Here is a 15,812-nt window from a genome sequence, read left to right as displayed (position 1 = left end):
ACTAATATAGTCTAAACAGTACTTGTACATATGTTCGTTACTTGATGTAAGTCAAGATAGTTTTATTACCTAGAAATAAAACAATGTTCAATAAAATGGACAAATCTTTATTGTGATTGAAGAATTTAGTAGAATTCTATAATGAATTGAATCCAAAATTAAATATATTGTTTATATTTTACACACTTTAATTAGAGACCAATTAAAACCAATCAATTGTTTTGTGTGAGAATTACATATTATTCTCTTGCCACAGAGTTTGTGGTTGCACTCCTTCGAAACTAGAAATGAGATTTGTTATTTTTCACCCTCCTACCCTTTTATTCTTAATAGCAATTTTAGTAATTTTCTATGGCAGTTCAATTTTTGCTAGATCACCCAGTGTTGTTTATAATGAACATTATCCAACAATGGTAGTAGCTCCTCTTAGCTGTAAATACCCTGCAGTTATGTCCATGGGTAGACTTCTCACTGTGGCAAACTCATCTGCATTACTATAATACAACTTGGAGTGTCTGTCAACATATGGCGCAGGGAGTCCAGATATATCTGAATATTTCTTTGTTGGTTTAAATGTAGGTGGTGCGTTTATTGAATAATCTGTAAAAGATAAATTCAATTTAAGTTCATTGTTCTCTAAAACTTTGTTGTGTAAATTACCAGATATTTTATATTAAATACTTGTCACTTGTTAAGTAAAATGTGAAACAGCCTTACTGTAAACCTATCCTTTTTTATTTGTGAACAAAGGAGCCTTTACACATTAATATTGTTATTATGTCTATAAGCCTGTAAAACTCAAGTTACTTTGTCCTATTTTATCTATATATTTTTGTATAATTATTAGGCTCTTTTATAATTAGGTTGATTTCATATAAGAGTAAGAAGCTAAAGCAGGGCAGGACACATAGTTTGAAGAGCTGATGGACGTTGGGGTCTCAGGGTGCTGGAATTGCGACCCTGCACTAGAAAGGTGTTGGTTGACCCCCCACCAGGTAGACTCACGACATCAAGTGAAAGTTTCACTAGATGCAGGCGGCTCAGGATTGTGATGTTTGGAAGTCCTGCAGTAGACTTCCATCGGCTAATATGGTGATGAGGAGTTATTTAGGTACCCTGCACATACATGATATTGTCAATAAATTTATAATTTGGATAATTACATAGTACAGCATCATTGGGCCATGGTAAAGCTCTGTCAGTGGCTAATATTTGTTTTAGTGATCTCCACATCCGTTTTTTACAGCCACTTTTAACAATAAACTTATTTTCTACTTTAAAACAATGAAGTTTCTCTGGTTCTCCAGTCATTCTAGGAATTAAATAGTAACGTGGTCTGTAATATGGAAAATTATTTAATCGATGTGTGTTTTTAAAATATCAAGAAAATAAGAACACGGACGGGTATAAAGATTAATATAACTTAATAGCTCGTCAATTAAATTTTGAAATTATTGATAAAGATTCAAAGCATTGAAGACTGAAGTTTGGACTCACAATCACAATTTGATTTTTGAACTTTTGTGTTTTGATTTGAATTTTGATCACTATAAATTTTGATTGACCACAAGCACAAACGTCAAATTAATTATTTTGATTGTAGAGGTGTCAACTGTCATAGAATAGTTTTTTTTTTATATATTATCTGGATAGCTCTAGTACTTGGAATAGAATATTGCCTTCTTCTTATTGATTATACAAGCAACTATTCAAACGTTCATAAAAGGATAAAAACACTATGCAAAGCTAATAAATAAAACTATTTGAATAGTTTTTAAAACCCTTAAGTGGTTAATAATCATAGATTTACGAGTCGGTACAATTTATTAATCATGAATTGGACTATTGGAGAAAAAAAAATATTCGGTAACCAGAGACATAGCACAGATCATACAGAAACTTTGTCAATTATCATGATGTCAACTAAGCAAATAAGTGTCAACTGTCAGTTCGTGTTCATGTGTGGTTTTATTATTTTATGGTTAGGTTAGATTATTTGAAAACAATTAATATTTTTCATCATGGATATTGTTAATGAAATTTTAGAAAGAGAACAGAAGAAAGCGGAAAAGTACAAGCCTATCACAGTTGAGAAGCACTTAGAATTAGATATCGATGTTGGAACCTTATTAGCGACAGACACAAATGATTTGGATATAAAATCTCTGAGGTAAAACTTGTGTATATTCGTGCAAAAGCTTATTATAGGTTTTTTTATATTAATCCAGATCTATTACAGTATCTACTGTAGAATTATCTTTCCAAATTTGGAAGAGCTGGGAGAACAACACGAGTAGAGACACCTGTAGGCCCAAGTTCCAAGGGAGTTTGTATTTCTGCCAAACAATAATTTATTCTTCAAAAGCTCTCAAAGTTTTAAAATAATTAATTAATATAATCAAAAATACTTATATTTCATTAAAAATACTAAAACATTACTATTGTTATCAGTTCAGACAGTGAAAGAGACACATACCTGCAATCCCTGGCACGTGACAACGCACAGTTACTCCTTAACAAGATCTGGGAACTGCCTACAGAGAGGATTGATGAAGCCATCGTAGTACGACTGCCTGCACCCAAAACAGTGCTTCCAAGATCAAAGCCAGTACCTAAACCTAAACCCTTGTCAAAATGGCAGGAATTCGCCAAAGCTAAGGGTATTACTAAAAGGAAAAAAGATAAACTACAATGGGATGAACAGTTACAAAAATGGGTGCCTCTATATGGGTAAGGTCACTTATTATCTACATGGACTCCATCATCACATCAAATTATGTTTTGTTAGACAATTTTTTTTTTCGTAATATACAACCTTAATCAAAGCCATTAGACTTTGTTTAAAACTTGTGACTTTGACTAAATATTACAATGAATTACTAAAGCAATTACAATAATTATTATACTAAAAAAATCCAATTTTATTTTGCAAATCCTTCAATGTAATTTTAGGTTCAAGAGATCAGCAGCTGAAAAACAAAAAGATTGGCTCATAGAGGTGCCTCAGCATATTGATCCATTGACTGATATGTATGAGAAGAAATCCAGTGAGAAATCTGAAAAGGTGGCAAAGAATGAGCTTCAGCGATTGAAAAATATTGCAAGAGCCAAAAAAGTTAAAATACCAAGAGTGGGACTGCCAGTTACCTCTGATAAAGCTTCTGCCACACAGGTAATTTTGTGCAATTATCTTCTACCAAATAAGTTTCATAGTTATGGGATAAAACAATTGATTTGCAAAAAAGAATTTAATAATAAATGTTACATCATATTCTTTACTGTGATGTAATATATTTTTTTTGATTAATTTAATGATTACCACCCCAAAAGCTATGAATTGGCATGTACTTGAATGCATCTACTTCCCTATCTTTAAGAAGAAATATTAATGACATCATCTACTTACATGACATTGTAAATTTTGTTGTCTGTGGCCTGTTCCTCAGTAAATTATATTTCAGAGTCCCAATTAATACTCATCCTCTATCACATTCAATTTTGTGTAAGGCATCTTTATACTAAATTTAGAAACAATTCCTTTAAACCTCGGTCATGTCTTTCTTGTGATTGATTGACCTCTTCTGTACCTTGGCTACCACTGCATCAATCAAGAAAACCTTAATCTGCCCAGCCGGGGATCGAACCCAGGACCTCCATTTTGTAAATCTGCCATACATACCACTGTGCCACTGAGGCTGTAAAAATTTATTATCTATTATGTAAAAATTTATTATATACCTTATAATAATGTTAATTTATCAACAATTATTGAAACTTGAAAGTTGAGTAGCATACAATTTTTTTCTTTGATTTTAATGATGATGCAGTACAATATACTGTATTTATATGCATATGAATTGCTATTTGATGCTTCTTTTGTGTCAGCTATCAACAGCAGCTGTAGTGGCGAAAGCTTCAACTGCTTCTCTGGGCAAATTCCAAGATAAACTTCCAAAAGAGAAGGAAGCACGAGGCAAGGGCGTCCATGAGCTCATACCCGGCAAGGAGAGGAAGAGAAAGGCTCCTATACCCACACCTCAGGTGGAGAAGGAAAACAATCTGAACCTCATAGACCGTATCCTGAACAAGAGACCTAAAATTGACATGGAAAAGGCTGTCTCTAAGCACATTCATGAAGAACAAACACAGTAAGTTTACTTCTTGTAATAATTTATAATTGGATTATATGTTGAAAAATTATTACTGAATTGTGCTTATTAAAAAAAATTATTACTTGTGCTTTAATTTATTAAAATAAGCATGATATTCATAGTTTTCATTATACATAAGTTTTTTTTTTGTTCAAAGTTAATCTGCAATCTTTATGCTTCTTCTCTTATATGAGGTGTTTAGAAAATGATTATAGTATTTTCCATCATTGTTTTTGCAGGAGGTCAGAAGAGAAAAAGAACATGAAACCGTCTAAAGGCCCGCGCAAGGCTAAAGGAAAAACCAACTTCTCAGCCAAAAAGCCTAAAGCTGGGAAGGGGCAACGGAACCCCGGCAAAAAAACACCTGGGAGAAAACGGAGATAAGCTAAAGCTTTGTATATTTGTAACATGTTTCAACATTAAATACTTTATTGCTAACTATAAAAAAAGATTTATTTTTATAACCAACTAGACTTTTTTATTTTTTGTAAATGAAAGTTTGAGCTTGTCTGCGAAAGCACATTATGTCAAGTGACATTGCTGATGCTGAAATAATAGCATGGTAGAGGATTAATTTTAATTCTTTACAAGTAAGCCCTTGACTACAATCTCATTTGACCATGCAATCTAGATGGAAGGCTAACTTGTTAGGAGGATGAAAATCCACACCCTTTTGGTACATGATATCGTACCGGTACACTAAATCGCTTGGCGGTACGTCTTTGTCGATAGGGTGGTAACTAGCCACGGCCAAGCCTCCCATCAGCCAGACCTGGACCAATCAAGAAATCCTCAATTGGCCCAGTCGGGGATCAAACCCAGGACCTCCGTCTTGCAAATCCACTGCGCATACCACTGCGCCAATGAAGGCCGTCGAAATGTTCACCAGCTACAGTAAACGGTATCTACCTACTTGGAAAAAAGTAATAGTACTACTAAAAATAAAATAAACGACATCAGGAAAAATATTTTTATTTTTATAACTTTAATGATATACTTTTACACGATTATAATATAATGGAGAAGGTAATAATGTCAATACTGTATAAGATCTATTACTAGCTACACAGAATGTAACTATTCTAATCAATCTTTGATTATTGCGAATATCAAATTTCATACATCAGCGAAATAGTGTAATTATCAAATATACTCAGAGGCAATTATCCGCCCTCTTTAATATGATAACGCGAGTATATTTTAATTGGGCGGATAATTATCTCTGAGTATATAATACAATATTTGATAAATTGAAACACAAAAGAAATGCACATAAAATAATGAAAAATATATTTACGATTCATTGCTCTCAATGAATCAATGCAAATTTACAGTTCATTTAACAAAAGATGAATTTAGAATCTATTTATATTTTTTAGCTAAAAACCAACTTAGACACTTTTGGGATGATTAATAAAATGGTTACATTCCGTGCGAATATCTAAGAAACCAACCAATTAAGACTTCTTAAAATAGCTTTTTTCAACTTCAAACATGTTTAAAAAAAATATTGTCTGGCTTAATCTTAGATATCCGTAAACTCAAGAATATCACCATTTCCTTAGTTACCCCAGAATATTTGTAATTATAAAATTTTTGCTCCAAAATAATAACTTAATTTTTTTGTCAATAATCCATAATAATATAACATTAAAATAAGGATTGTAGGCTTAAAATATCAATTTTTTTCAGAGATTATTAAGAATACATTTTTTTTTAATAATATAGGTACTTAGAAGTACATAATTTAAATTCGTAAACATAGGTATCATGCATTTAAAATTATTTCTTTCTCTATCGCACTACACACAAACACTAAAGCTTTAATAATGGAAGCGTCCTACTAAAGTCCGGCCGCTCAGTGATTGCGTTTCTGACAGGTCGTGATCGAATGGGCGATGTAATATTAGAGAGAGATATATAAAACGAGGCAATTGTAATAATTGAATACCTACGTTGGTCCCATTCGCACGACCTGTCTCAAACGCAACCTCTGAGCGGCCGAACTTTATATCTATTATTTATCGCAAAAACCTCTAGATTACTCTGATTTAAATATGAATTTATTTCTATACACATTTATCTACGCTAAATATAAACATTTTGATTTTTATATTAAATCAAAATAATACATTCTTAAAATGTCAGTCAGTGATTTTTTAAAATAATTAAATCTGTTTTTTATTTGTACCTAAACATCAACAGTTAATAATATAAAAACATAATTAAAATAAATATCTAAACATTATAATAATTGTATTAATATATTACGTAGAGTTATATATTTTTTTTCGTAAATAACATCGTAAAATAGCTCTTTGATTGATATTCGTCACTTTGTACCCACAGTGTTACATTTAATTTTATTCCCATTATTAAAGAAATAGTAGGTTACTGGTTTATAACACTAAAAAATATATAAATATTATGAACCTAATTAATTTAAACACATTCACTGCGGGAGGTTATTTTTAGATGTTTATTAGGGAACAAGACACATACATACATTTACATTTGGAGGACCAGCACCATTTATAATTTCATAGAAAACTAATTAATATGAGATAGAGTAAAATAATATTTCATATATTAAATCAATTCCGATTTTCGGGAAGAACGTTAATTATATGTAATTTCTTAGATGAATATAATTTACAAGTAAAACCCATGCCACACTACACTGTGGCTCAGTCGGTTATTTATCTTATTGTATGTTTGTTCTAAATTCACAAATATTTGGCGTATCTTCCGAGATATTATAAAACAAAAGTATTTGAAAAAAAAAGTATAGGCATTCAACAACATCAAATCGTTGGCATTTACTATTACAATAAGGTATTATAATGTAAAAATATTGTCAGGGTTTAGAAGTTATTCGTAAATTTCAAAATATTTCCACATTTCCTTGATTATCCCAAAGCACCTTATAGAAAAAAAAATCAAGCCATTCTTTTACGAATATACTTTTACTATAATATATAATACGAATTCTGCGAACTTGACCACCATCAAACAAATGCTTCAAAATAAAAAACAAATAACATAGTAGGTATTTATTTTAAGTCTAGGTTAAGTCCAGGAATAAATTAAACTGAGTGAAAAACTAAGCTTACAACTAACAGCTATCTATAACCCTGTTATAAATTGAGGTTTGATGATACTTGCATACAATTAATTTTAAAATTTTCCATCATTTCATATCAATTTCATGTGCAGTTATAAATATAAATAAACATATTATATACACAACATTAGTTTGGTTGTAAAGGTTGTCTTAGATAAAAATCATGTAAAAATATTTAACCCATAAAAAAACAACTCGTTAAACGTCCTTATTTTTAAAGATTTATAGGAGTTAAATTATATATGTGCGTATGATATTCATAGTATAATTTGAATAGAAACTCATTTACAAAACCTCTAACTATTAATAGATAGGAATACATTTCCGCTAAACACTTATACTTTGTGAGCCTGACTTTCGTTATTTGATAAAAACGGAATGTTTGTCAGACATACCATTAAGACACTACCGATTATCTTAAGTAAGCACTGTAGACTACTATGTAGTTTGGAATGGTGATTTTGGGGTAACAGGTCCTTATTTTTTTTATATTTTAGTTGGGATAATATGTATTATAAAAACCCTCAAGGGTAAATATTTGGCAAAGACTTGACATGAAGCTAAATAATTGCATTATTTGGCAACTGAGTTTTCTTTATTTCCATACATACAAGTAACTATGATTTTTTTTACTCAACTGGCCTGCGTATAGTCTAACGACTGGTCGCAGATACCAAGAATAAAAACAAAACCCAACAATGATGAGCTAAACCAACTTTCAGTTTTATAAAATGACAAATGTCTGGCTTTCCAATGTTTTGGCGCTAAGTACAGTAAAAAAATATAGGTATATTTAAATTATATACATTTTGCTTCAACGATAATTCCATTCCTATCTTCTGCATACCATACAGAAGAGAAGTCGATCGCGATCATTTGATTTTTATCCGACTACACTTATGTTGTTCGAGCTTATGTCATTTAATTATCATCATACTTTTTTGATTGCTTAATACAAGGTCAGGCCCTCTCTTTACAGGAGAGAGTATTTGATTATTATTTGGACCCTTATCTACTGCTGCTCCAATGGCATAGGCATAATATGCTAGATGCTTGGACGGGACCGACGGCTCGATATGCCAGTCAGGGGGTCACCACACACCTCTTAGCCTATTAGATTTTTTTCAATTTTTTGGCACAAAGGTAACTTTATTTTTAAGAAAATGATTTGTTATGTCCTATAATTTGTTAAGAAATTTTCTTCGACCTTACAGTTCTCTGATTCGTCTCAATTGTACATTTCTCTTTAGGTAGTCGGGTATTTGATCTTTTAATTATTTAGAACTTCGACTAGTTTGCTTCTTCTTTCTCTCTTATATGGCACGCAGATTTCACTAAGTGATTAACTACTAAGTAACTCTAATTATTATTTATATATATAACTATTTACTTAAATTCTAATCCACTAAAAGGGTAGAGGAGATCAATTATGGAATAGAAAAAAATAGTTTTATTCCTTATAATTATTTTAATATATTATAATTTTTAACATTATAATCACTACTTTTGAAGGCTACTATTATTATTATGTTTTTTTTTTAATTTTAGTTTAGTTTGGCATATTGCTACGTTGCTCTTATTATAGCAAAAACGCAAACACTAATGTGTATTTTTAATTAACTTCCACTTGAAAACTCCTTTCAAGTTATAGAAGTTAGGGAATTCCACTTTGTTAGATTTGGTAGATGTCTTAATTTCATATAATTAGATACGAAAATAGGAAATCGTTTAACTGTAGATAAGAAACAAAATAAATATATCTTAGCTTGTAGCTCTAAATCAAGAACAAATTATTAATATTGGATAAGTTCTCCATGCAAGAGGCCAATGCCAATGGACGTCCATCGGCTGATAATGATAATGATGGATAAGTTTTGCCAGCACCACTTGTATGGAGAGGAGAAGCAGACGGCTATATTTTTTTAGAAGAAAAAAAAAATAAAACCATTGAAACTTCACCAGAAAGTGTGTTTAAGTTTGCATCCAAAAAGACATCGCACCGTAAAACTAGCTGAACAGCTAGCTGCGAAGCTTTACTCGATATAAGTATAGCGTCTCGTTTAAGCAAGCGCACCTCTGCGAATCGACCCCAGGGCTAGTAGAGTAATCTCTAGGGGTGTCTCCTATCTTATGAGGCTCGAACTTCGGCTAAGGAGGCATTCGGACCGATGAGGTTTATGAAGCGTCAACGACACATCTCGTGACGAGAGAATTACATTTATATTATTGTCAACTCATAGATACTAAATCAAAATGCCACTCTCTCGACGAAAGAAATAGCGACACATATCGCAAACGAACATATGTAGACAATAATTATTTCATGTAAGAAATTGGGATGTCTTGGCCGGCGAAGCAAGTGTCTTCAGTATCTCTGAGTATGAGATTTATCAGTTTAGAAATCTATAGATTTAGATTATTCTCGCAACAACACACAGATATAAGTACAATCGTATCAACAATAAGTACCTACCCTCGTCACACACAAGAATAGATAGGTAGGTATAAGAACACTGATGAAGAACACAGATAGACCTATTTAATTAATTTCTAAGGGTTCATATGAACACATTTTCACTACATTTGTAGAATCCTTATGATTATATTAACATAGAATTATTAAGTGAAACCACAGAATAAATAATAGTGGACAAACACAAGACATTTATAGAAAAAACTATTCAAATCCAAGAAAAAAACGGTATCCTTTCAAAAATAGCTATTACATTCCTAAAATAACTAGCTGAGTTACCTATTTTAGAAATCTGGAATGTTTTTTGGAAAATTAATCCAACCAAGATTATATTTGACATTTTTATATGCGTCATACAAATGTGGTGGCTTTTGTTATCTAACGTTCGAGTTAACGAATTATATGCCGACAACTAAGTTATAAATAGAGTTATATTTATCATCGGAGGCTCTACTCTCCGCCCCGCTCTTGTTGATTAAATCAACTGCATGGCAGTGACGTCACAGGTTGCGCACATGCATGTAATTAGGCAAAATGTCCGGCATGACAACAGAGGGCGGACTTATGGCCGCCTATACAGTAAAAGCTCCTTATTCGCTCTTCCTTTATTCGCGTTTTCACTATTTGCGGATTAAAAATACCTTTTACCTTTTTTTTATTTACGGCTATATAATTCGTTATTCGCAGATATGGATGCAGAAAATGGCATAAAATTTGTAAATTTACTTTGCACTTGCAAATTTTGCCTTGATTGCGTGTGTAATAAAAAAATAAAATGTAATAGTAAATGTGACGAAATAAAATGAAGTTTGAAGAATACAACTTCTGAATGTCAGCCTGAATTAAAGAAACTTTTAAAAACTGATAAGCAAGAAAAAATTACAAAATTTGGCCAAAAACTTTAATAATTGTTTTTTGTTTTTTATTTTATTACTTAAAGGGTATACCAACGTATACCCTATAGAGGATACGTTCTTGGGTGAGAAAATAAAATTATATTCTATAATTCTATAATAAAAACACTCACGGATACTCCATATTCGCGTATTCTGTATTCATTTACAGAACGTATCCTCCGAGAATAAGGAGCTTATATCGTACTTCTCTCGCTAGTCGCTTTACCACACGAAAGATAATTCCTTCATTTGGCAGATATAGCAATAACATTATAATTAAAATTTTAACAATAACTCATACTTTCAGTATGTACATATATTTATATTAGATAACTTATAACAGTGTATAAAAACTAAATTTACTTACATAATATACTCGTAGCAACATTAAGCATTGAGATATAAAAGTTAGAAGATCAAAAAATATAATTATATTTTTCGACAAATTTAATACAGTAAATATGTTATTGTAAACAAGAAGAGCATAAATATTGAATTAAGTATAGACAAAAGTGGTTTGAGTAAGTCACTTATTTTGATAAAGTACCGTCTATTTTGATTATTTTGATAGTTTTAGTAAATAAATATAATTTCATCAAATAAAATAAAACAAAAAACTATAGAATGATAAAAATAGAAGACACAAGCGTTATAAAAAATTTAAATCCAATGTATACCTAAATTCCATTTAATAATACAATTATTTTGCAACCAACTTCATAAAAAATACTTGTGTATTAATTTAATACCAAAATATTGTACAAAAAGAATGATAATTGTAAAATAATTAAAAAAAAAGCAATGTAATGTAAAAAATAAAGTTAAATATTATTGATGCGATTATTTATTTCATGGTTTGAAGCTTCTAGTTAGGGTTGCCACTATTTTTAAGGATTATGTCTAATAGTAAATTTCAAAAGAATTCAAAACATAATTAGTGATTTCATCCACTATTAATATTACTACTAAGAATATTTAGGTAAATTAACCCAGGTCAGTAGAATTACCGAGTGAAACATAGAAATACTCAGTTCTTTTCTATAATTTATCAGACAATAGTAAATAAAATATATTTAGTTAATATATTGCCAAAGTATCGTAATATATATTTTATATTACGGTACTATGTTTTACGTTAAGAGTGGCAGCCCTACCTTATGTGTCTAGTATTCTATACTTTGGCCACTGTAACATTTTCCACAAACTGTATACAAATTTGACTGCGCTTCATGCTTGCCTTTATGGTGACAGACTATGTGAACCAATTTCAGGTTTTCGCGAGTGAAAATCTGTAAATAATATCTATCAGTTTCAATAAAACCCTGGGTTGAGTCCCTCTCACACGATATACACTTGACCTGTCCGTTCGCAAGCCTCTCGATAGCTTTCAAAATGTTCGGAGTGATCGAACGTGACAGTTCAATTTTATGATCCAAATTCCATGTTTGGAATATAATTCGTTCCTCGCGACTCCTGTATGGGTTTATCACGTGGTCTTCGTAGCTACATTTGCTTTTATTCCACAGACCACCGCATTGAAACGATCCATTTTCGTCACATATGCGCACAACCTTATCCTTTCTATTGAAGTAGCCTGCATTATATTTGTTGGTTTCGAGTATTTTCCGTAAGTCTAATAGGAACTGGTCTATCAGTTTCTTACCGCGCGCGTTGTTTGAGCGTACGTACATTTCAGAGGACTGCAGCGCCGATTTTGTCTTGTAGTAGTAGCCCCTCATGCGCTCCTTGACTCGTTTCGACATCGACTGCTCTTTCGTTTTTTCCGATGGTTCTAGTCCTAAAAATTAAACGTTGTTACTATCAGAGACTGCCTCGTTGGTTGGTTAGACTATCCGTTTATGAGGTTCAAGCTATAAAATCGCTCTATGTTTATATTTCATTTAATTCCATTAATAGTACCGGTAGGCTCCTCGTAAAAAAGATCGCGCTATGTCATTTAATTCCATTAATGGTACCGGTAGGCTCCTCGTAAAAAAGATCGCGCTATGTCATTTAATTCCATTAATGGTACCGGTAGGCTCCTCGTAAAAAAGATCGCGCTATAACTATATTTGTTTTAAGTCTATTAATGGTACTGGTACGTGAACACGTAAAAAAGATCGCGCTATGTCATTTAATTCCATTAATGGTACCGGTACGTTAACACGTAAAAAAGATCGCGCTATGTCATTTAATTCCATTAATGGTACAAGGATTAATGTAAAAAAGATCGTGCTATTTCAATATTTCATCTAATTGCGTTAATGGTAATAGTAGGATCCACGTAAAAAAGATCGCACTATTTAATTCCATTAATGGTACCGGTAGGCTCTTCGTAAAAAAGATCACATTATGTTTATATTTCATTTAAATGCATTAATGGTACGGGTATGATCCACGTAAAAAAGATCGCGATATATGTTTATGCTTCTTTGGGATTTAGATTGGCGATTGGTCTGAATCTGATTAAGACGAACCCAAAATTTACGCAATTCGCAAAATTTACGAAAATAAACAAAAATACCTCCTTTAATCACAATATCTTTAATATAATTCCTGGTATGATTACTTAATTGCATAAATCAACGTGACTAAAACACTGGGATACCTATGTGAAATAAAAAGTTTGAATAAGTGTTGCCATTGCTTCCCAGTCTACACAAGCAAAGTAGTGCTTAGCGTTACTTTGCTTGTGTAAGCATTTTCCGTGACGTATTTATTCATCCTTGTGCAGTACACTGAGTGAGACCTTGACCTACATTGCGAATATTGATTGAAGCTTGTTTAACTCAATTATGAAAGAGCAAAGTGTGCCTACATCATTCTTTCTGCACAGTTTGATATGAGATACTCATGCTTTTGAAAATTATTATTTAGATAATGATAAAAATTTGGGCTCTTGGCTTGGAGCCAAGTTTTAATGGAAGTAGTCTAAATGAGAAACCATCTGTTTATTGGATGAAGTATTTTATATCAAAATTAAGGTGTTAGAAATATATTGCGAGCAGGTTGCCTCAAGAACTCCTTGGCAAACTGTTATTAATGATAATTAATAATAGTTTGGCCAAGAATTTTTTGGGCAACCTTTTACCAATATATTTTTTAATTTACAGTAAAAGTTTCTTATTTGCGTTTTCACTATTCGCGGATTAAATAATTGTGACTCAATTTCTGTATTCGCGGCATAAAATCTGCAAATTTGAACTTTCTACTTGCAAATTTTGGCAAATGAATAAAAAAAATTAATGTAATAGTAAATGTACTTAATGATGTCGTAAAATGAAGGTTTAAGAATGGCCATTTAAAGAAGTGTCAACTAGCCTTTTGGTCCTCCAATAGGCTAGTTGACACTTTTTTCAATGGGAATATTTGTCATATAAATAAAAAACATTGCTGCTATTCTATTAAAAATAAAAATTATACAATTTACCTGCAAACCACTCTGGATCTTGTGTCCTCTCACTAAGCATAGTTTTAGCATCATTAGCTGCCGAGATGTACCTCTGGAAGACTTTGAACTTTTCAGAGAGATTCTCACTGAGGAACTCTTTAGCAGCCTTGCCTGTGTCAATATAATCCTTCTTGTGTGTGAGTATCATGCTGTAGTAGTGGTCGAAGTCTAAAACCAATGTGCAAACACAAATAGTTTTGAAATTAGTTTTCATTGGTGGGATCAAGTAAGAACAAATGCAAACTTATACAGTACAATAAAAGCTCATTATTCACAGGGGATGTGTTCTCTAAATGTGTCGCAAATACAGAAACCGTGAATATTTTATATGGGATTCTATGGGATATGTTCATGGGTTGATTCTTCAATGTATTGAAGAATTTTGAAATTTTTTCTTGCTTGACATTTTTTAAAGCTTCCATTCAGAGTTATTTTAAGCAGTGGCATTCTTAAACCATCCATTTGCAATTTCAAGTACTTGCAAGTTAAAGTTTAAATTTGTAGATTTTACATCAGTTTCGTCAGTCAGATCCGCGAATAACGAAATATTTAGCCACAAATATAGGAATTGGGATGCAATTTTTTAATCCGCAAGTGAAAATGTGAATAAAGAGCTTTTACTGTATTCAGCAGCAAACTAATTTTAATAGTCCACTACATGCCAGGGGATTTGGTTGAAACATTTATGGCAATGTTTAGATCTATATGGATATTAATCAGATGACTACATCAACATATTTCATAGCTCCCTTAATTTATTTGCTAGGACCTTATCTCAATAAAGGACAGAGGATGTCCAGCTTTAACTAACCATGCTGACAAAATTTGGATTAACAGTGTTTGTTGGGTTCAATTCATTTAAATCAAATAAAAATAGGATTCCTATATGAGGAGCCTTAAAATAAAAGGGAAAGTTTCAAACTTGGCAAATATTCTTTTTAAAAAAAAAAAAACAAGGTTAGCGATACAACATACCAGTTACCATTTTTTCTGAGTTCAGCAATAAGATGAACAGAGTCTGTGGAGGCAGAGTGTTCAGGTATTCATCGTCGTCCACCTGTGTGCCGTCCTCCGCCACGTAGAGCCGGCATTCCGCGCTGACATTGAACTAAAAACCGTACGTACGTTAGATTTGGGTCACGGGAATCGGGTCACGGGTACCAGAAATAGGTCAAGGGACATAGCCTTGACCTGTATAAAACGCATAAGGACAAATACACCTTTTCATGAATAAAACCACATCTAAAATATGATTTTTTTTCAATTAAATATTTATTATGAACTCCACCTTTAAATTTGTAGTAAAACTTAAATATTACTTACACCTAACTTTTTGCGCGATTTCTCAATAAGTTCGCTCAGGTTCTCCGCGGCCACTCCGATTTTCTTCGCCCTTTTCACATCTGTCACTTTATATCCAGTTTTCATATTTTATTGCGTTTTATATAATTTTACTATTTAAATAATGCAGAACAATAAAAACAAAGAACATAAAACGAGCCGACTTCAATTCCCCCAAGTACAAGTACACTACTTAGTACTTACTTCCGGTTTCGAATGTCACTTTTTGCGCGAGTTGTACAATGTAACCACAGATAAAAACTTTATTGACGAACGAAGGGTGGGCCGAGTCCATAGACAATAAACTATAGTCCAAGCACGGTGTGTACGGCATTCATTATAAAAATGTGATGTTTGCGTTTGGTGTAATTTCTGT

The 15,812-nt window shown here is 32.0% G+C and overlaps 3 protein-coding genes across 4 annotated transcripts; 1 reads left to right on the top strand and 2 right to left on the bottom strand.

Moving 5' to 3' along the window:
* Nucleotides 1-91: 91 nt before the first annotated feature.
* LOC112049519 (INO80 complex subunit C) lies at nt 92-1,582 on the bottom strand. 2 transcript variants are annotated; one of them, XM_024087448.2, is made up of 3 exons: nt 1,498-1,582; nt 1,164-1,336; nt 92-600 (listed from the first exon to the last, which is right to left on the bottom strand). In XM_024087448.2, the coding sequence occupies exons 2-3, from the start codon at nt 1,309-1,311 to the stop codon at nt 401-403; spliced, it is 348 nt and encodes a 115-aa protein (XP_023943216.1). In that variant the 5' UTR covers nt 1,312-1,336; nt 1,498-1,582; the 3' UTR covers nt 92-400. The 2 variants fall into 2 exon arrangements, with proteins under 2 accessions (XP_023943216.1, XP_052740081.1); XM_052884121.1 differs by having other exon boundaries at nt 1,403-1,544.
* A 369-nt stretch (nt 1,583-1,951) lies between these two features.
* LOC112049518 (ribosome biogenesis regulatory protein homolog) lies at nt 1,952-4,619 on the top strand. Its single transcript, XM_024087447.2, has 5 exons — nt 1,952-2,170; nt 2,452-2,730; nt 2,953-3,172; nt 3,886-4,148; nt 4,391-4,619. Exons 1-5 carry the CDS (start codon nt 2,022-2,024, stop codon nt 4,533-4,535), a joined length of 1,056 nt encoding a protein of 351 aa, XP_023943215.2. The 5' UTR covers nt 1,952-2,021; the 3' UTR covers nt 4,536-4,619.
* A 488-nt stretch (nt 4,620-5,107) lies between these two features.
* On the bottom strand, nt 5,108-15,644 carry LOC112049526 (DNA fragmentation factor subunit beta). Its single transcript, XM_024087457.2, has 4 exons — nt 15,419-15,644; nt 15,071-15,203; nt 14,075-14,263; nt 5,108-12,442 (listed from the first exon to the last, which is right to left on the bottom strand). Exons 1-4 carry the CDS (start codon nt 15,521-15,523, stop codon nt 11,808-11,810), a joined length of 1,062 nt encoding a protein of 353 aa, XP_023943225.2. The 5' UTR covers nt 15,524-15,644; the 3' UTR covers nt 5,108-11,807.
* Nucleotides 15,645-15,812: the final 168 nt, after the last annotated feature.

The sequence above is a fragment of the Bicyclus anynana genome, chromosome 11 (genome assembly GCF_947172395.1).
Source record: "Bicyclus anynana chromosome 11, ilBicAnyn1.1, whole genome shotgun sequence".
Taxonomy (NCBI): Eukaryota; Metazoa; Arthropoda; class Insecta; order Lepidoptera; family Nymphalidae; genus Bicyclus; species Bicyclus anynana.
The sequence above is the reverse complement of the archived record's forward strand: the minus strand, read 5'-3'. Positions and strand labels throughout refer to the sequence as shown.

Bases quoted from the DNA above. Each gene is read 5' to 3' on its own strand.
- LOC112049518 (XM_024087447.2), top strand. From the start codon at position 2,022: ATGGATATTGTTAATGAAATTTTAGAAAGAGAACAGAAGAAAGCGGAA. The intron at 2,731-2,952 runs GTAAGGTCACTT...ATGTAATTTTAG, and splicing joins AAATGGGTGCCTCTATATGG to GTTCAAGAGATCAGCAGCTG. The intron at 3,173-3,885 runs GTAATTTTGTGC...CTTTTGTGTCAG, and splicing joins ATAAAGCTTCTGCCACACAG to CTATCAACAGCAGCTGTAGT.
- LOC112049519 (XM_024087448.2), bottom strand. From the start codon at position 1,311: ATGACTGGAGAACCAGAGAAACTTCATTGTTTTAAAGTAGAAAATAAG. The intron at 601-1,163 runs GTAATTATCCAA...TATCTTTTACAG, and splicing joins GCCCAATGATGCTGTACTAT to ATTATTCAATAAACGCACCA.
- LOC112049526 (XM_024087457.2), bottom strand. From the start codon at position 15,523: ATGAAAACTGGATATAAAGTGACAGATGTGAAAAGGGCGAAGAAAATC. The intron at 15,204-15,418 runs GTAAGTAATATT...TACGGTTTTTAG, and splicing joins AATCGCGCAAAAAGTTAGGT to TTCAATGTCAGCGCGGAATG. The intron at 14,264-15,070 runs GTATGTTGTATC...CATTGGTTTTAG, and splicing joins CTCAGAAAAAATGGTAACTG to ACTTCGACCACTACTACAGC.